The 23,384-nt window shown below is 34.1% G+C and overlaps 1 protein-coding gene across 24 annotated transcripts; it reads left to right on the forward strand.

Annotated features, from left to right (window-relative positions):
• The first annotated feature begins 596 nt into the window (after positions 1 to 596).
• LOC114272682 (WAT1-related protein At2g39510) lies at positions 597 to 23,016 on the forward strand. 24 transcript variants are annotated; one of them, XM_082878300.1, is made up of 19 exons: positions 597 to 742; positions 825 to 866; positions 1,135 to 1,216; positions 1,316 to 1,375; positions 2,869 to 2,938; positions 3,572 to 3,628; positions 3,830 to 4,081; positions 4,830 to 4,887; positions 5,423 to 5,531; positions 6,422 to 6,598; positions 6,675 to 6,813; positions 7,456 to 7,572; positions 13,999 to 14,199; positions 16,411 to 16,473; positions 16,558 to 16,674; positions 16,844 to 17,072; positions 22,231 to 22,392; positions 22,499 to 22,651; positions 22,741 to 23,016. In XM_082878300.1, exons 10-18 carry the CDS (start codon positions 6,586 to 6,588, stop codon positions 22,613 to 22,615), a joined length of 1,158 nt encoding a protein of 385 aa, XP_082734426.1. In that variant the 5' UTR covers positions 597 to 742; positions 825 to 866; positions 1,135 to 1,216; positions 1,316 to 1,375; positions 2,869 to 2,938; positions 3,572 to 3,628; positions 3,830 to 4,081; positions 4,830 to 4,887; positions 5,423 to 5,531; positions 6,422 to 6,585; the 3' UTR covers positions 22,616 to 22,651; positions 22,741 to 23,016. The 24 variants fall into 24 exon arrangements, 21 of the variants coding, with proteins under 21 accessions (XP_082734426.1, XP_082734421.1, XP_082734414.1 ...); XM_082878295.1 differs by having other exon boundaries at positions 22,231 to 22,358; XR_014335528.1 differs by lacking the exon at positions 5,423 to 5,531 and having other exon boundaries at positions 3,830 to 3,958; positions 16,844 to 17,077.
• Positions 23,017 to 23,384: the final 368 nt, after the last annotated feature.

Raw genomic sequence — 23,384 nt, forward strand, 5'->3', positions numbered from 1 at the left:
AAGAGCCAGAGATTTCTTCAAAATAATTTACTTTCCAGGGTTTGAGATATTTAATGTCTCTGACATTTGCAGTCTGCTCTTACCAGAGAATCACTTCTTGTAACCAAGATTTGAGATATATAAATTTCTGATTTATGTTCTCTAGAGGTGGAAAATACTCGGAAGAAGATGCAAAGGCTGTCGTGGTACAGATTTTGAGTGTGGTTGCCTACTGTCATCTCCAAGGTGTAGTTCACCGTGACCTCAAGCCTGAGGTAATGAACTCGGACATTTTCATTATTTTCTTGGTAATTTATAGAACTTAATGTGGAAAATATTACATCTTGTAGCAAGTTCCGGATAGTGTGTTCACACATAACCCTACTAATAGGCTTTAAAACTGTTTTTAACATTTTTCTTCTCATAATCATAAGTTAGTCAAAACATGGGATATAATACACAATTTAAAGAGATCAATAATTCTAAAGCTAACAGACATTAATTTCATCTAACCTAATCCATCCTAACAAATATGTCCTAAATGGACAATGATCTCTAATAGCGTTTCAAAGTTGTTTTCATTCATCTCAAATATGTCCTGCCTTTTATTTTGGCAGAGCTAATGCTTTTTGGACTTGTGTCATTGGTAATGGGTCATTGGATCAATCAAGCGAAAGCATTGTTACATAATTTTCCCACTTGTTGGCTGCAGCGGGGAATGGTAACAACTGATCTTCTGTTGTCTGGAGCTTCTACAAAGCAGGTAGAATGTGTATTGCATATTTCCTTGATTTCTTTTGTGAAGCTTTTGGATCAATCAAGTGAAAGCATTTTATTTATTACAGGCCAAGTTTTTCATTAATGTTTTGGTAGAACCGGCAGAAGTGGTAAGAGTTTATTGATGTGGTGATCTACCTAAGGGAGTGATGTACAAACAGTGTTTTTAATTCCTTGTTTTTGAGTTTTAGGTGCTTGCTTTGTTTCAATAGTCATCTGAATTCATGATTATGGATTGTGATGTTCGATGAAATAAATCATATGGTTAGGTTTTCCAAATAGGCAAATGCACATACCAGACTTAGAGATGAACTGTTTAGACACAACATTCTAGGCTATGATCAACTACTGACTGAATTATCTCGTCCCAAACATCAGATCTGTCCCTGCCAATGGATTGAGCAAGCCCACTTACATTCGATTCCTTACTGGCTTGAAGGCATACTCTCAGATATTCTCAGTTAAGTGGAAAAAAAAAATGAAAAGAACTTTTGATTCTTGGTTTTCTATATTTAAATTGTGGTTATTAATTCTTTTGTTTTTTGGCCGGATTGTGTAGAGATTTGCTTTTGGTGCTAGCAGGAATCTATATCTGCTTGAAGATTGATGAGGATCAGAGGTCTAATATGTCCATACAACATATTTTCTTTCACATAAAATTTGTTGCTCTCTCTCTCTCTAGCTTTTGTGGTCAAGATTTGCATTAAATCATTGGCCTAGCTGTTTCTATACGTGTAGCAAACTCAAATGTTTTGGAGACTGTCTCTACAATGCCTTACAATTATTTGCTTATTATTGTGCTAACCAAGATTGTAGAAAATTGATGTAGAAGTTCTGTTGAAATTATATTTTTCTACTTGTCGTGTCGAATTTGTTATTTGACAGGTCTGCAATACATGTGTGTGATATAATATTTTTTCTTTTTATTTTTTGGTTGTGTTTGTTGCTTGATTTTGGTTTAGAATATTTTTTCTTTTTAATTTTTGGTTGATTTTAGTTTTGAAATCTAACAGAATGCACAATCTATAAAGAACGAGAAAAAAAAAAAGAGGCTATAATGGCGTTTTTCGAAACGCCACTATAGTGCCAAGTCATATTTTTAAAATAAAAAAAATCTATCATGGCGTTTTTAAAATGTCGCTAAATACTGGATGACGTCATTTTACCGTTATTTACCACATTTAGTGGCGTTTTTAAAAACGCCGTCTATACTAATTTAGTGACGTTTTTAAAGCGTCATAACGTTATAGCGACGGCCGCGTCTTCGGCGTTTGGTACTAAACGTCACAAAAAGAATTAACGGCGTTTTTATACCTATAGCGGCGTTTTTCAAAAGCCACTAAATGTGGAATTTCCAGCAGTGTCGTTTCTCACAGATTTGGTAAAGTTTGTGTTAATCTTCTACGCATTTGATATGATCATATGAGACACTTGTGGAATCTAGATTATTCATAGGAAAATAAGCTTAGGTGTTAGCCGAGCTGAAAAATATATATAGTTAGACTTTGTGTCTTGCTGGTAGGAGAAAAACGTAATAGGGTGATTTTAATAAAATTTCTCCACGTATTTGGATATAATTTCAATGTTGTTAAAAAATAGGCTGAGAAAAATAATATGTAATATATCTAGGAAAAATAGGCTGAGAAAGATAATATGTAATATATCTAGGAAAAAAGATATTCCCTGGTAGGAGAAAAATTATATTAAAAAATAATATGTATTGCATTGAATTAATTGTATTGAATGATAGAAGGCTTGTATATATAGGCTGAGAAAGAGTATCCTACTAGAAATCTAACTATGAGAAAGAGTATCCTATAAGAAACCTAACTATAATAATATCTAATATATCTAGGAAATCAATATCGTAAAAATATATACCATATATACATCAACAAATGTGAAAGCATTTTCGACAATTGCTATTCATTGTGCTATTGCTAAAATTTAACAAATGTCAAAATTCCTGCTCTCAATACATCATGATCTGTTCATTTTCATGTAAAAAATTACACTTTAAAAAAAATTAAAAATCATTTGAAGATTTTTATTAAGAATCAAGTTCTGAGTTTATATTTGAGCCGCTGATTTTGTAGTTTTTCGTGCTTGTAGGCTTTGCCAAACCAACAGACTGTTGATTACCCGAGCTTCAAGCTCGTCATTGTTGGTGATGTTAGAACTGGTATTAAATTTTAATTTTTACTTTTTAAAATTCTTTTAATTTGAATTTTTTTTTGGTTCTGTAATATCGAAAAAATTATTTCTTTAAATCTCTGTCAAGCTTGGGGATATAAGAATTGTTTGGCAGTGAGGAAAGATGAGCGTGTTGTGATTCTTTAGCTCATTTTTTTCCCTCAGAGCTAAAGTGAATCCAAAAGTATGTTTAGGGATTGTTTGGTTTCGTTTTCACTGTTTTTGTTTTCATTTGTCATTTTTGTTATTCATGTTTTCAAGAAATAAGAGAATGAGAATTTCAAGCATACCCTTGTTTTCATATGTTTTTTTAGTTTTTATGAATCCATTTTTTGAGAATTTGGAAAGCAATAAACAATTGTTTCCTAAAAATGGGTGTTTCAGAAAAGAAAAGAAAAGTAAAATCCTGAAAACAGTTTGCCAACTGAGTTCTGTTTGTGTTGCTTATTTCTTTTCCTGTTAGGAAGAACAATATAGAAAACAATTTTCAATATTGAAGCCAAACACATCCTTAATTTTTCAAAGAAAGGTTTGATTTGAACTATTTCACGTGCACGAAGTTGAACAGTAGGTTGCTTGATGAATTTTGGTTCTTGTTGCTAAATATGTTTGAATGATGCAGGGAAAACAACTATTGTAAAGAGGCATCTCACTGGTGCATTTGAGAAGAAGTACAAACGTAAGTGTATCAGTAAAAACCTGATCTTTCTTAGGTTTGATTGTTTAATTTAATTGCTTATACTTGATTGTATTTTTGTATGTGGAGGAGAAGAATTATAATTCTAAGCGACATGATAATTTCCCCTTTAACTGAGTTCAAATTATTTTTAGTACCATACATGCATGCTTATTTGATAATTATTGTTTTTGTTTTAAACAGCAACCATTGGTGTCGAAGTTCACTCTTTGGACTTCTTCATAAACTGTGGGAAAATCCGATTTTATTGCTGGGATGCGGGGCAAGAGAAATTTGGTGGTCTTAGAGATGGTTACTAGCAAGTGCTTGCACGTGAGTAGTTACTATTTCCAAATCTAGACAGCTGCTGCTTATGGATATGTGCATGAGTCTTTTTTCAAGATTCATTTAACCAGGAGAATTCAACATGATGTTGTTGGAACCAATTGCTTGATGGTAAGATATGTTGACTGTTATAGCTTTCATGTAGTTGTTTCAACATCATAATAAAATATTTGAATGCTGACATGTGATTTTGTTGGGACAATTAAACTCTGCAATTATGCTGTTGTTTGGTAGGAGTAGTTATGGGTTTAAACCAGCTGTAGGGAAGAGGGGGAGTGGGATTAATTTATAACATAATTAAAACTTTAATAAGGAACTGATATTTTCTTTGATTGAGTAGATGGGAGTGCATATTACGTATATACACATTTTAATTATATTTTTACATGAATAGTTATTTGGTGGCACTGGTTATGCTGCCGTTGGATAATTTTTTTTAGGCACAATGAATAAATTTCATATTTAGAATACCTTACTCTAATGTTCCAATCAACATGAATAGAAAAGCTGGGGTTGCTTTAGTTTGCAAATTTTGTTGGTAACAGGAAATATTTTATATGATCTAATAAGTAATTTGGTAATGCTGGTGTTGGATTATTATTCTTGGTGGAAAGTTTTGCCAGCAGCTTCAAGCATTTTGCGACAAAGTTGGCCAACATTGTAGTACTGATATCAACATGTTGAAATAGGCTGCATCTTGATACATCAATTGATATATATGATATTGATGGAATAGTCATTTGGTATGGATAATAATATTGCAAAATTTATCAAGATGATAAATGATTTTGATATTTTGACTTTAGTTTTTGAGTTTTATTATTATTATTATTATTATTATTATTATTATTTTTGCCAGATCAATGCATCATTGATTAGTCTTTTGCTTGGAATGCACATAGAAGCTCCAAGTCAAGGTATTTGTCCCTCACTAAATATCCTTCATACTTTAGACCTAAACATGAATACTTGCAGTGTATTAAGTTCTCTTTTTGGTAGCCAAATCGAGGTGCATAAAAACATTAATTGGATGCATTTGTTTTTATTAGATCTAGGATTTTTAAAATTTATCATAGGAAATTTGATGAGCCCCTAAGTGTTCCATTTTGTCTTTTTTAATTTCACATGCATTGACAGTATGAAATGATAGTGCCCAGCCAGTAATAATACTTGAAATCTCCAACTGTCTGAAGCAACAGATCAAGTATTTAAATTAAGTAATCAAAGTGTTTCAGTCTGAATTAACATAACCAGGCCCAAGCATTTATAATTATGTGCATGGCAACCTGTAGAGCTTTGATCTCTCTTTCTCTCTGCCCCCCTTTTGTTTTTGGTTCTTGATCCGATTTTTGTTTTTCAATCTTTGTTTACATTTTCTTTGTTTTACCTCTCACTAAACATCAAGTTGATTCATACAAACATTTAATACCGTTTCACTCTGCTGGTGTCTAGATCACTGATGGTTGAGATACTAGCCCTCCATAGTTGCAGTAGCAACATTCCTGGCTGCAACATGTTAGAGAGAGAGGAGGCACTTGGTATGATTTTATAGCATAAGAGGGTAAGGAAATTGTGCAAGGTTCTCCCATGTAGCAATACTGTGCATCAGTTCTGACTTTACCCCTATCATACAACATGCTTGGATGTATGATGCAAGTTACTTGTGGCTGAGGGGGAAGAGTTTTTTCTCTTTTAGTTATGTGAGGACTAGTGGTGGTGTTGGCCATGCAGTGTGTATCCTTGTGATCCTCGGGTGATTTATTCTTGCCTTTACACTCTCTTTGATCTTATAGAGAAAAGGCATAGTAATAGGCTATAAGGCATATAATATCAGGAAGTAGGCTATGAGGTTCAAGAGTCAATGGAATTAGTAATAGCTTGTGATTGAATTAGATACTATTGAAAAATTAGAGAAGAAGAAAAAGATTAGCTTAGGGATTATTCTTATAGTTCCTTATCTTATGCAATTACTACTAAGTACTCAAGTAGAATTACATCACATTGTCCCACAAAGCGCCTAAAGCTACTAAAACTTACCTTGATTTCTTCTATAATGGATTGAAAGTTTCTTTTTAAACTTGTAAATAATAGAGACCCTAATTTGACTTGGACTCTTTATTTTGGAACTTACAATGGTAATGGATAAAACCTATACAAACTTAAACCTCATACATAGAGATCCTTAACATAATTATGCAAGTCCCAAGTAGGTGTTGCATTGAAGTAGATTAATTCCACCTCTTCCTCTTTTTAAATTTGATATTTCTCTTGAGCTTCTTATGGTACATGTTATATGATAACAATATCAAATTGCTACCATACAATGACTTATAGATAGGTACATGTTATATGATAACAATATCAAATTGTTATCAAAGAGATTTTATAGCATTTTGAAATACTATGATCACTATTTTAAACCAGCCCCTAATGCAACCTTACAAGTTACAGGTGTTGTTGGCTGGTGTAGAGAGGGTCTTGTTTATAAAAAGAATGAGGTAATTTCATTTTTCTCTCCAATCTCCTTTCTGGTGAATGTGGCCACCTCGCTGGGTTATAATGCTTATGTCTCTTTACAAGTCTTTCTGGATATTGCGGAAAGTGTCAATCTTCTTATGTCGTCAAAAGGTGTGAAAGGTTATATTTTGGGATTTTGGTTGATGTACTCCTACTTTGGTCACTCATACACATATGGTAATTATAGGTAGTGTTTTGCGTTGTGATGTGACTGGGAAAATTCTGATGAAGTGCTTTCTTTCTGGAATGCTTGATTTGAAGTTGGGTTTAAATGATAAAATTGGCCTTGAGAAAGAGTTGCAAATTAAATTACGTCCTACTAAGAGGTAACTTCTGAAGGCATCCTTTTTGCGTACTACCCTCTCATATTCATTTGTCTGTTACACTTATTTTGGAATTTAAGCAAACTCGTGCTTCCTTCTTTTCATCCTGTAATATGTCATTTTATTTCTTATTTTTTATTTCTGAGTTTTATTATAAATGATTTTGGTTCGAGTTCCTCATTTAGATATGTTGTGAATCCATGTTCCCAAAGTTGTTCTCACATATTCTTTGCATGCATTCTTAAATGTATTGAGGGATATATTTCATAATTTACAAATGTTCGAAGTAAAATTAAATTGCCTAATTGGGTTTGTTAATAATTTGTTTTTTTAAAATTTGTTTTGAGAAACTGTCTTCTATCACCTCCTAGGAAAGAATGGTTTTGAACTTTTTAGTTCATATTTTGGATGATAATGCTTCAATTTTTTTTTTTAAATTTTTTTGAATTTGCAGTTTTATAGAAACCTAGGAAACAGCTTGATTCTTTTATTGTAGCTATTTCAGTGTTGTATTGAGCATTGCATCTTGTTTGCCCATGTTGATTAAGTGGTTGGCTGAGCATGCAATTTTAATTTGTGTCTCTGCTTGATGGATTCCTTATGCCTTTTCTATAACCTAATCTTTGCCCATGTTACCTTGCGCAGTGGGAAAACTATAGAGCTCGATGATGTTACTTTCCATAAATGTGTAAATCTGACAAGGTTTAACTCAAAAAAGACTCTCAGTTTTGTGCCACCAGATAGTGAATTCGAATTGATGAAGTAAGCTTATAGTCTCCTTTTCAATTATGAACTATTTTGGTTATTATTATTTAATTTAATTTATTGTAAAAATAAAAATACAGAACCTGTGTGACCTTGGGTAAAACCCAGGCCACCCATGAACAAGTTGTAGATTTTGTAAGTGGATTTGGATTTTCAATAGTTGACGTTGTGTTGAACTTCATTAACTTTTACTCTCATATACACACATCAAAAGAAGGAAATAAAGCTAATGTGTTTCTTGTCTGTAGAATTGTTTTTTAAGTGTATTCAAATCTCTTTATACAATATTTGAGTGTATTTTTTTTTTCTCTTTAAAATTGTGATATGTTTTCTCTTCTATTGGTGCAATTAGGTGAGCCTTTTGGTATTGGAAAGATTGTTTTTGTTCTATTGATGTAAGAAACGTCTTCTATTCCTTTCTTATATGTTGGTTCCTTTTATTTTTTCTGGATATATATTTTTCCTTTTTCTTACAAAAATTCTGTTTTGTTTTTCTTCCTTTCCTTGTCCTTGACAGGGTTGTTTGATTGTATGCCTTTGACTGAAGTCACAACATGTATTTGTTATTGTTGTTGTATTTTTTTGTTTTTTGTTTCCCGAAGTATTTATTGTAGAGTTCCGCCAATTTTAGAACCAAATCAGAAACTAATAGAACTCAAGCCATAGTTAAAATATGGCACCCAATCCTTAGTTTCAATAATTATTTACATTGAAGACTTAGTTTTAATAAAAAAAATTTCCCTTTGTAAATCCGTTAGATTCTTATAAAATTGTGATTTCTGAAATGGGTTTGATGGGTTTTGATTTCCGAAATTTGAAATGGTTTGAATCTTTAATTTGTTCCTTAATGGGTTTGAATCTTTAATTTGTTCCTCGCTCCTCTTTCTTTGTTGATTTCATTGTTTTTACCAGTTACCAAATAGAAATTTCTGACTCTAGAGCAGGAATTGAACTACTTGACATGATTCTCACCAAGGTAATCTCTTTTTCCTTCTCTTTCTGCTCTGTTTTGTTACCCAAAAAAGGTGCAAAATACAAACATTTGATTTTTGGTATTATGGGTTTTTAATTCTTGAAACTTTAGAAAATGAAAACCTCTTTTGGGTTTAGGGGAGAAAACCCACCAAACAAAGAGGAGTTTATGTTATTTTGAAATGATACCCTTATGACCCTAATTGTTCTTTTCATTTTGTGAAGCAGTTTCTTCAAGTATTGCATTATGTTGGAGTTTCTGTTATGTTTACTTCTTTTGCTTCTGCTACAAATGTTTTTGGTTTTGTATCCACTCGTGTATGCATTTTATTGGACAATTTTGCATCACCTAAAATGTTCTTGTCTTATAATTTCTCTCTTACAAAGCTTTTAATTGACTTAATTTTTTGAGCTTTACACCAAACACGTAAGCAGTAGATAATTTCATTATTTGAAGCCACCTGCATGCTTGTGTTCCTATGGCCTTTTTTGCTTAAGACCATTTAAATGTGTTGCTATATGGAAATAATGTTCCTTCTTTTTTTTTTTTTTTTTTTTTTGGCAAGTAAATAACAATGTCCATTCTGTGAATAGGCAATCATGGCTTTGAAGGCTAACACCTGATAGCATGGTTTTGGGCCAGATTTTAACTAATGTAGCTGTATGTTATGGCGAATTGTAGATCAGCAATTTATGTTGAACTTTACAGTGAGTTGTATAAAATGTTGTCAGTTTTTCTCATTCATACTATCATCAAAATCTTTTTAAGCTTGTAATGTATTCATTTTTTTTCATAATATACTGTTGTTCTCTAAGCGGATTTCAATGAAGAATTTTAAAAGCGGGCGCGTTCACACGATGATAACATCTACATTCAGTCATATCGATATTGGGCACTTTGTCTCTAACATGATTGGACTTTACTTCTTCGGGGTGAATGTATGCATACATGCCTCTTAATTTTCATTTTGTTCAAATTATATTAAAAAAAAAAAAAAAAGAACATTTACTTACCAGTGTTCGTGATTATAATTTGATTTCACTTGGAAAATTGGTAGTAAATTTTGCATAGGAGGGGAAGGGGATTGAGTTTTTCATCATTTCATCTAATCTAGGAACCTGGTATGTGTGCACTCATGTGCCTTCCAATTTCATCATGATTAAATGAATAAAAAATTGCATTACCTGTGATACTAGTCTTGGTGGTCAACATGGTATTTGGTATGTGTTGCTTTACAACTACAAAATTAAGATTGTCCTTGTTGAATAAGCAAATGTGGATTTACATAAGTTGATGGAGTTGTTCTCAATCATTCTTTTGTTCTTGCTGGTAATCAGAGTCCATTTCAGAGTTTTTTTTCTCCCAGGAGAAGTGATAATGGAACAGGGAAATGTGGTAGATCAATTTTATTTTGTCTGTCATGGTATGCTGGTGTGATACTATCTTGTATTGACTTTTGTTTATTAATATTTATTTGATTATCGTGAGTTAGTGTCTTTTTATTCGTTCTTTATCTTATTCTGTTTCTTTTAGATATATACTTTTCAGTTCCTTATTCTCATGCATGGTATATTAATTTATTTTTTGATTTACGGTTGCCTGTCCTGATGTCACCATAAATTAGTTGTTTATTTAAACAAAAATACATAGGCATAACTCTATTTAATTTTTCTTCAGTCTAGTTGTCTTCACAATATAGTCCTGTCATTGGAGGACATCAGTACTATTCATCAGCTCATGTGGTTTGGAGTGTGAGGTTAATCCTGATTAATTTGAATCATAACACTCCCAAAATGAAACATTTAACTACTACTTAACACCAATTGGGTCTTTGGGTCTTTGCTCACCTTTCTTTTCTTTCTCATTACACCTACTTGAAGAACAAACATTAAAAAGGGGCTCAGGGATCGTCATGGTTGAATTTTTTTGTTTATTGTAGACAGGGTTGCGAAAGAAATGCCTATCTTGAACCCACCCGCTTGCCATTGCCATTTACATTTCTAGAAACATAACCATTATGTTGAATTAGAGTATTTCTAAGTAGTTCCCTAGGGAAGTTGTTACTAGTTTTTCACATTTTAATATTGATAAAAGACTATTTATGTATAGGAGGACGTTGATGTAGGGGCAGATGGATCAGAAGAGACTGTTTCTAATTTGGAACCTAACAATTTAATTGGTGAAATTTCTATTCTTTGCAACATACCTCAACCTTATACTGTTCAAGTTTGCGAGCTATGTAGGATTCTGCTCCTTGATAAACAATCATTCTCAAATATCCTTGACATATATTTTCATGATGGGTGAAGAATCTTGATCAACCTTCTAGAGGTAATTCAGTTGTGCTAAAATGTTATTGCCTCTCTTATGTTGTTTCTTGCACTTGTTTTTCTCTCATGGCATCAGTACCTACAAATGCATGTTAATTTGTTTTGTATAAACTTTATCGAATTAATTAATTTATATGCATCAAATGCCTAAAATAGTATAAGTTGACAAGGAATAGAATCAAATGTTTATGTGAAGCAATTGGAATCTGATATCACATTTCATATTGGAAAGCAAGAAGCTGAACTTGCTTTAAGAGTTAATAGTGCAGCTTATCATGGAGATCTGTATCAGCTCAAAAGTTTGATCTGAGCTGAAGCTGATCCTAAGAAGACAAATTATCATGGAAGATCACCATTGGTATGATTTTAGCTTTTCACTACGTCAACAGGTTAATTTTCAGTGGTTTTACTTTGTTGCTTCTTGATTCTTCAATCTGGTGCTTATTTTACAAAAAAGAAAAAGAAAAAAAAAGAGGGTATTATATTATTGGAAATACGACTTAGTTTTTCTTTGATTTCTTGTCTTTCTGAATTTAAGTAATTCATGGAGTTAATTTTAAGATATCCTGCTTGCAGTTTCCTTTGTCATGCAGACAAGAAATGCAAGAGAGTTAGTTGCTCCAACTATTGCCGCGGGTTTAGGTGCCTTTACACATACATTGGGCACTCTCGTCCCTGTGATAGGAGCAAGTGGATTTGCTATAGCTATAGCTGCAGCTGCAGCTACAACTGCTATAGGAATTGTTGTCGGTAGTTTTAGATAATCTCTTAATAGTTGGCGATATGTTTAGAAAGTTAGATATACATAGTTTTGGATGGTTTAAACTTTTTATACAGTTTAGAACTTAAGGATATAGTTTTTGAATGTTTGGAATGTATAGACAATTGTTGAATGTTTATAATTTATGGATATAGTTTTTTTTGGATGTTTCAAACAATATTTTGGTGGTTGATTGATGTTTTGTGATGCTTGTTTGTAATATTTGTTAAATTGTATAAAATTGGTCAAATAGAACCTGCTGAATTTAAAAAAAAAAAAAGCTGCATATTCTACGGTAGACATAATAAGTTGTTGTATAGCATATTTAACGATGTGCAATCAGCATCGTTATTTGTCTCACCAATTGACGGCGTGCAAAAGTAATAATAAAAAAAGTAATAACGATGCACAAAATCTGTCGTTAAATAGTTTTTAACAGCGTACTATAACATGTCGTAGAAAAAGTAACAACGACGCACAAAATCTGCCGTTAATTAGTTTTTAACGGCGTACGAAGCATGTCGTTAAAAGTAAATGACTTTCCATGACTGGTCATAATATGACGTGAGCTTGCATGTCGTAGAAGGGTTTTTACGGCGTGCATTGCGCGCTGTAAAGACCCTTTTTTGTTGTAGTGAACAAAGGAGACCCAATAGATTCGTAATCTCTGATTGTCCCTCGTCGATGGCGGACTCTCCCTCAGCTGTTGACTTTATCACGCTCTCTCCAGCGTTAACGAGGAACAAAAGTTTTCCAATAAATTTTAGTAATGGAGTTGATCTTAAGATTAATAAACTGTCTTGTATTTGTAAGTAACATTAGAAAAATATATAAAATAAAATTAAATAGAAATAACAAAACAATCTTGTTATTTTTTTATATTAAAGAATGAAATGCATAATAAATTACAAAACAAAAAGTACAAGAATGAATTAGATTATTTCATGAAACTCGAATAAACAAAATTATTAATAGAACAAATTATTAACATAGATAAAATATAGATTAGAACTCATCGAAGTAAAATTAATGAAAGATCAAAGAACAAATGACCAGAAAGGAAGCAAATTGAAGCATGTGGTTACATAGTTTCTTAAAACAGATTTGTTGCCTCGTCAATGGGTGCTGAAGGAACGTCAGCGTTTGTCTTCCAGAATACGACTGTTGAAATCAGCTACGGATAGCTTCGGCTAATTGACTAAGGGCAATACTCTTTCTCTAATAAGAACAAAAAAGAAGAGGCTAGTAAAAAGTAGATAGGTAAAAAAAAAAAATTTTTGAATTTTTCCTTTGGTGTAAACACATCTCCAACTTTCTCACAAAAAGAAATCACAAATTTTCCGTCTCAACAAATCCTCTCTTCTTCTCTTTTTTAAGTTGGAGGGGAAATACCACTATTTATACTTGTAGGGGAAAGTCTTAGCCATGAATGTTAACATTAATAGGGTCATCAAATTGCCATCAAATGTCATCAACTCTAACCATTAGGAGTAGAATTACAAAAGTTAAAAACTTTTAGTCACTAATATGGTCATCAACTCCATCATCAAAAGATAAGTGTTACAAAAGTCTATAACTCTCATGTGCTTAATATATACAAATAAATATGTATATAATAATGTTAGAATAATTCAAACAGATGGGTTGCAAAACGGATATGAATTTTGGGTTACAACTCGATCTAAGCCCAATCTCAAACACATGATAGCTAAGTCTAACATAGCACAGCTCAGTCCATGCTCAAGACTAGATCTAAGTCCAAGTCCAAGACCAAACCCAGCACAAGCACAAACACAAGTCTAGGCTCAGTCGAAACCAAGACTAAGTCCAAATCTAAACTCAACTTTCATTGATGTCCATTTTATGAGACAATTCTCATTCACAATCTAATGATTTCGGCATATTATTTTTGGGTTGAAACCTTTTCACTTAGGAGAATATAAAACCACTTAAACTTACCTCAGCTGGTGATTGAGTCTCACTTTAATTTTACATTAAAGTTGTCAAAAAAATCATTATTTTCCAACAAGTGTCCTCCAGCCAGCAAAACTACTGCACGATTACTTAAACAGTTTTTCACTCCAAAGGATCCCATTCCCATAATGTCCCCCATCTTTATGTTCATAACCTTCTTCTATGTATATTCCTAGCTCTCTCCCCACACTCCACTGATTGCTCTCTCTAAGGGGTTGTTGCATTTCTCAATATATTGTATCTAGGTATTAATATTCATAAAGTGTAATGATAATGATTGACATTGATAATTTGTAGTACTGAAGTGTTTAATTTCATTATTTGCTTATGCAATTATATATATATGACTTTTTGTTGACTATCTTTCATTGTCATTTGTATTTCAGTTGGATGCAAAATGGCAACATGGACAGAAAAGTTGTTGAAGGCTTTGCCGTTGATTGGTGTTCTATTCCTCCAGATAATCAATGTGGGGAATACGATCATCACCAAGGCGCTTTATCGCATGGCATGCATTTCTCGGTGCTATCATGTTTTAGAAACATAATAGCATCAATTGCCTTGTTACCCATTGTCTTCATACAGAGGTATATAGTTTTATCTCTCTTCTTTTATTCTAGAACAATTTTATTTTTGTTATCAATAATTTTTTTTTTTATGAATAAAGTAATAATAAAACACAACCTTCAAAAACACAACAGTGAGCAATTGCTGAACAAAAAACAGAGGAGCAGATAAACACATGAACAGATTCGTGATAAACCTGCTTCTAGCTAATCATATCATATATATCATTCAAAAGTAGGGACATCCTAATTTATAATTTATATGTGCACCTTAGGGATTCATTCATGAAAATGTAAATAGGAACATCTAGATGATATAATACAAAGATCATTAAAATTTATGATCATAGGTAAAGAATGGAACTTGAGTTATTTAATAGATCATTAAAGTCTTTGCATATTTTTATATAATGCATAAATTATTATTTCCAAAAGTGGCATGACTAGGAAATTGATAACTCTAAAAATATGGACTTCTCTATAAGATCTAAATCATTTTATTAGAAAGAACATTACAATAATGGAAAAAAAAAAATATTAAATTTAAATATTTTTTTTTGAATTGCCCAAAATCTATCTCAATGACTATGATTTACTACTACCACAACACTAAGGCACACTGCACCAAATTCAGATGTTGGAAAGACACCAACAACACAAGAAATACTCATCAAAGCAAAATGCAAAAAAACAGAAAATACTCACTCCTTAATCAATTTTAGTGTTTCTTACCTCAATGCAATGCACAAACACATTAGAACTCTAATTTTCCCTGAGATCTTCTTTAGCTTTAACCCAACTACATGTTCTGAACTCTATGAAGTATGGACTTTTTTGGCAAACATATTGTGTCCGTATCAGATATATAATGAGTACACGAAACAAGTACTTAAATTTCTTTTCTAATTTATTTTATTATTTTTTTTTTTGTGTCCCAGACGTACTTAGTATATATACCCAAGTTGTATCTCAACCAGACTAGTAAGCTTTTCTTAGAATTTTTTTTTAATGGCTTGCATTATTTTAAAATCAAGTTAATGACATTTAATTTTGATTTATACATTACTTTTTGCTCTAAATGTGAGCTGTAGATTTAATCTCAGCAAACTAAAACATTTTTTTTTTTGTTTTTCTAATTTTGCTGTTGATATCATGCTGGAAATGGTTTTGAAATTTTGGCCTACTTGGAACCAATATTGAGGTAGGACTCACGTACTTTTGAAGTTGGTCTGAGTGGTTATAGGTATTATGTTGTGTGGTGATTTGTATTGTGTAATTGGTTTGATAAAATCATTTACGAGCAAATGAAAAATTGATATCAAAGTAACCTCCATAAGGAAGTGTTGGTGCAAGCATATTATTGGAAAACTATGAAAGCTAGATGAGTTTATAAGCTCTAGGATTGGATTTGGGTTTGGATTCCAAGAGCACCCCAATTTTGTGTAGGAGAGTGAGTTAGATAAAAAGACACACACACATGCGCCGCCACTGCCCCACTTGCTCAAATGTGAGGTCGGGGTACTTCGTATCTAATTATTTGAATTTCAATTCTGAATTGTTGCGTTGCATCCCTACCTTCTCTATGATCACGTCTATTTGTTGTTGGCGATGTCTATTTTTGCTACAAACAGCCACTTCAATGGCTATAAATACCCTTCTCCTCCAGCCAAGCCTCATACCCAAATTTCTGACTCTTCGAATTTTTTTTTTTTATTGCACTGCAAGTTTGTATTTACAATTGTTACATTCTGTTCAAATTTCTAGTGTGGCATATCCGCTATTATTTTTTATATTCTGAAATTCTAAAAATTAAAAGTTTTGTTAAAATCTTAACTTTGTTTTTTCCAAATTATTTTATGTACATAATTTATGTTCACACAAGTACATGTACACTAGATTCTAACACCCATACTTGTACACATGCTTCAAACCCTGCCACTTTATAACCTCTAACCAGACTTTCCAAGAAGAATTAGAGTGTAAAAGAAGGTGGTTTGCTCTTTCTTCATATCATTGATTGTATCTCTTCTGATTGTCTTAGCTAGCAGTTTAAGATTGTAGCTGAACCCTTCCTCAAATTTTCATTGCACAAAAAAAGTTTAAAAATATTAATGTTTTGTTTTAAATTCCGTTGTATTTAGTTTTTAGTATACAATAGAAAAACTTACATATGCATGGTAAAAAAATTGCAACTTACGACTTCTACATACCTATTTTTGTTTTTGTCAACAGACATTCAATGCCCAACATGACGATGGGGGTATTCTTACAGATTTTAGCTCTAGGAGTTCTCGAGTAAGTACATTAGTGTGAAAATCATAGTGAGAAAAAATTATTAGATTTTTAAATACTAAAATAAACCTTAAATTTATGGAACAGGCCAGGTCTAGATCAGAATTTGATGTATGTTGGATCCAAACAAACACCAGCTAGTTTCTTGTCTTGTATGGCTGGTGTCCATCCTGCATTGACCTTCATTGCTGCTTGGATTTTTAGGTATGTTTTGTAACTTAATTAAAACTTACATATATTAATTCCAAATTCACATAATATGTTCAATTTTGTCTGCTAAAATAATGCAAACGAACAACTTTCTTATTTTTTTTCTCTTATATATATATATATATTTTTATATTTATTTATATTGTTCGGAATTGATATTCAGGTTAGAGAGAGTCAGATTTAATCAAAGGCGGAGCCAGGCAAAATTGTTAGGTACTATAATTATGGCAGGAGGCGCCATAATTATAGGACTTTATAGTGGCCCTACTATATCTTCATCATTCCACTCGGATATTCGTGAACAAGATTCCGGGATTAAAGAGGACTATATTGAGGGCTCTACCTATGTCTTCATTTCAGTGGTCTCATTTATCCTCTACATCATTTTATCAGTAAGGTTTTCATTCATTTATTTATTATATTTTATTGCTACAACTCCTTTGTTTATTGAGGTTGTCATTGTTTGTTGCTTTCACCATTTGTTACTGTGGAGATATATTTTCTGAGTACCAACACGTGGCAAGGTGACGCCGACGTGTCAGCCGAGGTGCCACGTGTCTTGGTCGTTGTGCCGAGGTCATCTCGGCTAGGCCGAGGTTGCCTCCGAAGATATCGGAAACCGAGATAAACGGATAAGAGACGAGTCCTAGAATGAAGAGGGAACTCAACTTGGATATGGACAAGAGTCCTAGATTGGGAGGAGACTTCAGTTTGGGTAAAGATAAGACTCTTAGAGAGTTTATCCTAATCTTATTAGGAGTCCCAGATTAGCAGTAATCCTAAGTCCATTAGGGCCAGGCTCCTATTGGGACTAGGATTGTATTGGCTATAAAAGAGAGGCACCCCCATGGGTCTAAGGTATGCTTTTGATACTCAAGTTTGTGAGTTTAGTACTTGATTTATCTTTAAGAGATATACTGACTTGATCGTCGGAGTGCCCCCGGGTGGTCGAAACCACTGCGGGATTCTTATATTTCTGTTGCAGGTCAGTCAGGTGCCATCTATTCTGCTAGTGCTCTCCAGCTGGTTACTAAGCGGGCAGTGTGCTCGGAAAATCACCCACACAATTTGGCGCCGTCTGTGGGAAAGAAAGAAGAATAGATGGCCAATGACGGACCGAAGGATCAGATTAGAGACAATGCTCCTACTGGGAGTGGGAGACCTATCGATCTCGACATTGAAGGGGACGATCGCAACACAGAAACTCGTGACCAGAGTCACGGAGTGAAAGACGCCGGCCAGGAAGGTGACGCACCAAAGACAACAGATCGAAGCAGATACTACAACGAAGATGACCTCCAGGTATGGAAGGATAAATACATGTGGAGGAACGAAGACCCTTCCAGAAGGGATGCAAAGATAGGGGGCATGAGCACTCCCAAGAAGATAACATTCAAGTATAGAAGAGCTCAACCTGAGTGAGCAAATCCTGGATTCCCGGATTCCAGATCCCAGAAGACATGATCTCGGCCTAGACGAGTAGGTCCGAGAAAAGAAGAGCTCAACCTGAGTGAGCAGATCCAAGATTCCAGAAGATAAGATCTCGGCACCTGAGTCCGAGAATAGAAGAGCACAATGAGCAGATCTCAGATCCCAGAAGATAAAAAGAAAACACACAAGATCAGACTAAAGTTGGCCAGAATTGAGAAGCATACTAGGGCCGAGGAGGACATCACGGAAACAAAAGGCATCGGAACAAGAAAAGAGATACGGCTTGCCGATGCGAGGCCGAAAATCAAACTTAGGTTGGAGCCAAGTAAGATTAATAGAGAAACCAAGGCCAACAACCTCGGCGACAAGGTCGAAGCTACATGTATGATGAGAACCTAAGGGGATTTTAAGTTCACACTGGGGGGCAGAGAAAAGAAGAATGCGTTTACCACTTGTTAAAATTTGCAGCAATTTACAAGTTGGTTAAACCAATATGATGCTTAACCGAAGTTAAGCCGAGATGATGCTTAACCGAAGTTAAGCCCAGATGATGTTTAACTGAAGTTAATAATGCTTAACCGAAATTAAGCCCAGATAATGTTTAACCGAAGTTAAACCGAGACGATGCTTAACCGAAGTTAAGCCGAGATGATGCTTAACCGAAGTTAAGCCCAGATGATGTTTAACCGAAGTGAAACCGAGATGATGCTTAACCGAAGTTAAGCCGAGATGATGCTTAGTTGAAGTTAAGCTGAGATGGTTCCTTATCTTCGCTCGTTGAAATTTGTAGCAATTTACAAGTTGAAGTTAAGCTGAAGTTAAGCTGAGATGGTTCCTTACCTTCATTTGTTGAAATTTGTAGCAATTTATAAGTTGAAGTTAAGCTGAGATGGTTCCTTACCTTCACTTGTTGAAATTTGTAGCAATTTACAAGTTGAAGTTAAGCTGAGATGGTTCCTTATCTTCACTTGTTGAAATTTGTAGCAATTTACAAGATAACGTTAAGCCGACATATGATCATCTGTTGAAATTTGCAGCAATTTACAGGTTGAGGAAAAAGCTAAGTATGTTCTTTAAACACTTGTTGAAATTCGTAGCAATTTACAAATAGCTTATTGTTTAACACTTGTTATGTTAATCCTTGTTGATCCCTGTTACAGTATATGTTAATCCTTGTTGAAATTTGTAGCAATTTACAAGTAGGCTAGACCGAGATCACCGTTTAAACACTTGTTGAAACTTGAGAAAAAATTTGCAAAGTTAACATTGAGTAGTATATCTTTCGCACTTGTTAGAATTTATGAAAAGTTTGCAGGTCAGTATCTTGCCGAAGTAAAAGTTTTGTAGCTATTATACCCAAGGTATGTGACCCCGAGAAGATCGCACAAAGGAGGCAAAGTATGAAAGGCATACAAAATATTCTAAGTATAGAATCATGCAAGAGCAGTTAGAAGAAGATCAAAACAGAATTCGTCGTGATTGACACGCCCTCGCCATACAATATCATCTTGGGAAGGCCATGGTTGCATACAATGGGGGCAGTTCCCTCAACATTGCATCAACTACTTCGGTTCCCAACAGAACATGGGGTTGAAGAAGTCAGAAGGGATCAACTGCAGGCAAAGAATTGCTCCATGGCAACAATAAAAACTACCTGCAACATTCGGGAACCAGGTAAGGCAGAGATTAAAGACGAGGACATGGAGGTCCTAGATGATGTCGGCAAGGAGCCAGCCGAAAAGAGTGAAGAGACACTGAAGAAAATCCTCGTCCAGGAGGGCGACGAAGAGCGCTTCTTTCTTCTCGGCTCAAGCTTAGCCGAAGAAGAAGAAAGAGAATTGAAAACAGGACTACTCGGCATCAATGGCAGGATATAGAAGACAGTTAGGAAGACTTCTCAGCAGCCTTCTCAGCCTTGAGCTCAGCCTCGATCTCCTGAAGAGTTTGGTCAAGGCTTTTCTCGGCGATTGGCACCTCGGAGTTTGAAGGCAAAGATTGAAAGCAAGAATCTGGAAAAAGACACAGAAAATAGAAACAAGAATGTAATTCGTAATCAAGAATGGTGATGAAGCTATCAAGAAATCAAGACAAAAAGATTGCACAAGTGTGTCAAGCCAAGAACAGTGGTAGAAATCAACAGATGTGTGAACAGTGTGTATTCAAGAAGATGATTTGAAAATAACGGGTAAAACAAGCAATGGTGATTGACAATGAAGTAGAGCTTCTTGGAAAGCAACAAGAAATAAAACTAGGAGGAACAGTGGCTTACCAGAAATAAGGAAGTCGGAATGGGAATTGCCGAAGTCTGACGATAATGACAGAATGACGTAAAGCTTCACCGGAGGAGAGAAGCGAAGACAGTTGCAGAAGCTTGAAAGCTTGGAACAAATGACGGATTTAAGCAAAAGAGCTAGAAAGAGAAGAAGCCAGAGGATTAAATGAAAAAAAAGAAAAATAGTCAAGAAGACGACAAAGTTCAAGAATAAAGCCAAGTGCACAGGCACTAAGTAAGTATGTGAAGAACAAGAAAGTAATGAACCAGACATGATGTTAGCAACAGAAAGCAGATATGACAAAGAACAGTTCCAGGCATTTTAGCAATAAGAAATCAAAAACTTGAAGATAGACGAGAACATAAGGCCACAGATGGCAAATAAACAGATTCAAAGTAAATCAGAAGAGTTTTGAAAGATTGAGCTTAATAAAAAGTAAGAATTTATGAACCTACCAAATGAACGCCGATATGAAAATCGCCGGAGTTATATAGATGACTGGAAATCAGGAACTTACCAGAGAGTGTGAGTGGAGCAGTTGCAAAGCTCTTAGAGTTTACGAATTAATGGAACTAGAACCTCGGCTAGGAGGTGCGATTTCAAGCAGCTTGGAAAGGCATGAAGCTTGATACTTGACACAAGTGGACAGTAAGGTCCAGGGAACTTTGAGGTCGGCGAGTTTGATCTCGGACAGAGGGGCACAGACCTCAGAATGCCGAGGTAATAGAATCTAGGGGGCAGTTGTGGGGAAATATTTTCTGAGTACTAACACGTGGCAAGGTGATGCCGACGTGTCAGCCGAGGTGCCACGTGTCTTGGTCGTTGTGCCGAGGTCATCTCGGCTAGGCCGAGGTTGCGTCCGAAGATATCGAAAACTGAGATAAACGGATAAGGGACAAGAGTCCTAGAATGAAGAGGGAACTCAACTTGGATATGGACAAGAGTCCTAGGTTGGGAGGAGACTTCAGTTTGGGTAAAGATAAGACTCTTAGAGAGTTTATCCTAATCTTACTGGGAGTCCCAGATTAGCAGTAATCCTAAGTCCATTAGGGCCAGACTCCTATTGGGACTAGGATTGTATTGGCTATAAAAGAGAAGCACCCCCATGGGTCTAAGATATGCTTTTGATACTTAAGCTTGTGAGTTTAGTACTTGATTTATCTTTGAGAGATATACTAACTTGATCGTCGGAGTGCCCCCGGGTGGTCGAAACCACTGCGAGATTCTTATATTTCTGTTGCAGGTTAGTCAGGTGCCATCTATTCTGCCAGTGCTCTCCAGCTAGTTACTAAGCGGGCAGTGTGGTCGGAAAATCACCCACACAGTTACTCTTCATTGAACAAAAAGAAAAATTGCTACATGAATGTTCTTTAATATCCATAACTTTTGTGATATTCCAAATTAGAGATAAATCTTCTCACTAACCTAAGAAATATTCATTAATTAATTTGGTGAGTTTAATGGATATTATCAAAGATTCGATGTAAGTAAAACTTTCTCTATGATGTACTTGTTTAGACCTAAGAAATATTCATAAATTATCATGAGTTTAATAAATATTATCAAGATTCAATGTGGGTTGGATTTGCTAGAGTGTTCAGCTACCCTATTGGTTAGGTTGAAAAATTATTTAGAGCTACTGATTTTATAAGATATATAAAATATTAATAACATCCACAAATAGATCTAATTATTGGTTTAAGGTTTCTTTGAGAGCTTTTATCTCTTTATAGGATTATAGTTACATATTGTAGTATGCTTGAGAGAAATTTATTAATTAATGTATTTTTTACAAAGCAAATCAATATCTTCATGTTTATTGACTTTTTAATTTTATTTTTTTTAGGGCAAAGTTGTTATGAAATACCCTGCACCTCTTGCCCTTACGGCATACGTCTGCTTGACCAGAGCCATTATTGACACTGGGGTTGCATTGGCTTTGGAAGTAAGACATAAAGCTTCATGGAACATTGGGTGGGATATAGAACTACTTTGTTACTTCTATGTTGTGAGTAGTACCACCAGTAACTAATTTGTTCATTACTTTACAAGTCCATATTTTTAATTTGCTACAAACTAATCTTTGAGTTGACTTTATTTATTGATAATTGCAGGGCCTTGTTGTATCTGCTTTGGCTACATATGTTCAGAATATATTTGATAAAGAGCAAGGGTTCGGTATTTGTCACTGCCTTCAGCCCCTTGTCAATGATTCTGGGGATATTATTTGAATTCATAATACTAGGAGAAAGTGTGCATTTAGGAAGGTATTTACTAAAAAATTCTATACATATGAAATATTTATCTACGAAGTATATCTATATGTGTGCGCTTTTGACTTTGCTATTAACTTCAGTGTGATAGGAGCGATTCCGATTATAGGCGGATTGTTCGCTTTATTATGGGGCAAAAGTGGGATAGAAGAAGCACATGTTTCTTAGCTTCTTCAGAATTGTGCATCATCTTCTGCAATTTTGTTATGGATAGGCCAATTTTATTGATGAAGGCTTAGCCAAGTTGTACGCGCACAATTTTAACAACTTTATATAGAATTGGCCTTGTAATAATCTTCTTAGTCTTTATAGTCATTGTAAATGTATAATTCAATGAAAACTCAAATATTTCCCACCTAGTTCGTTGCCCTGATGAGGCCTCAAACATTTGTCCTTGCATGTTGTGGCTAACAGTTTATGAACACTAATTTAAATTTTAATTTTTGCTATGAAAAAAATTGCAATATTTGTTGAAATATAATTTTGGTCACTAAAACTAGTCAGGAAAACATCTACTTAAATTTTTCTGCAACAAAAATCCCTATAAGTAACTTGCAACAAAAATATAAAAACGATTAGTTAAAATTGAAATTTTTAACAACCAAAAATTTCATCATATCTAATTAATGATTTATGTCGTTAAAAAAAAAAATGATGCTCACAAATATGCTTCATCGTAAATTGCTTAGTACACAACAAAGTCTTTCTGAACTTAAAAAGGATTTGC

This window comes from Camellia sinensis, chromosome 7, assembly GCF_055761805.1.
Source record: "Camellia sinensis isolate YWXY chromosome 7, ASM5576180v1, whole genome shotgun sequence".
Classification (NCBI taxonomy): Eukaryota; Viridiplantae; Streptophyta; class Magnoliopsida; order Ericales; family Theaceae; genus Camellia; species Camellia sinensis.

Coding starts and splice junctions, on each gene's coding strand:
- LOC114272682 (XM_082878280.1), top strand. CDS start 3,902: ATGCGGGGCAAGAGAAATTTGGTGGTCTTAGAGATGGTTACTAGCAAG. Junction 4,888..6,421: donor CATAGAAGCTCCAAGTCAAG/GTATTTGTCCCT, acceptor TACAAGTTACAG/GTGTTGTTGGCTGGTGTAGA. Junction 16,675..16,843: donor ATTGCTGCTTGGATTTTTAG/GTATGTTTTGTA, acceptor ATTGATATTCAG/GTTAGAGAGAGTCAGATTTA.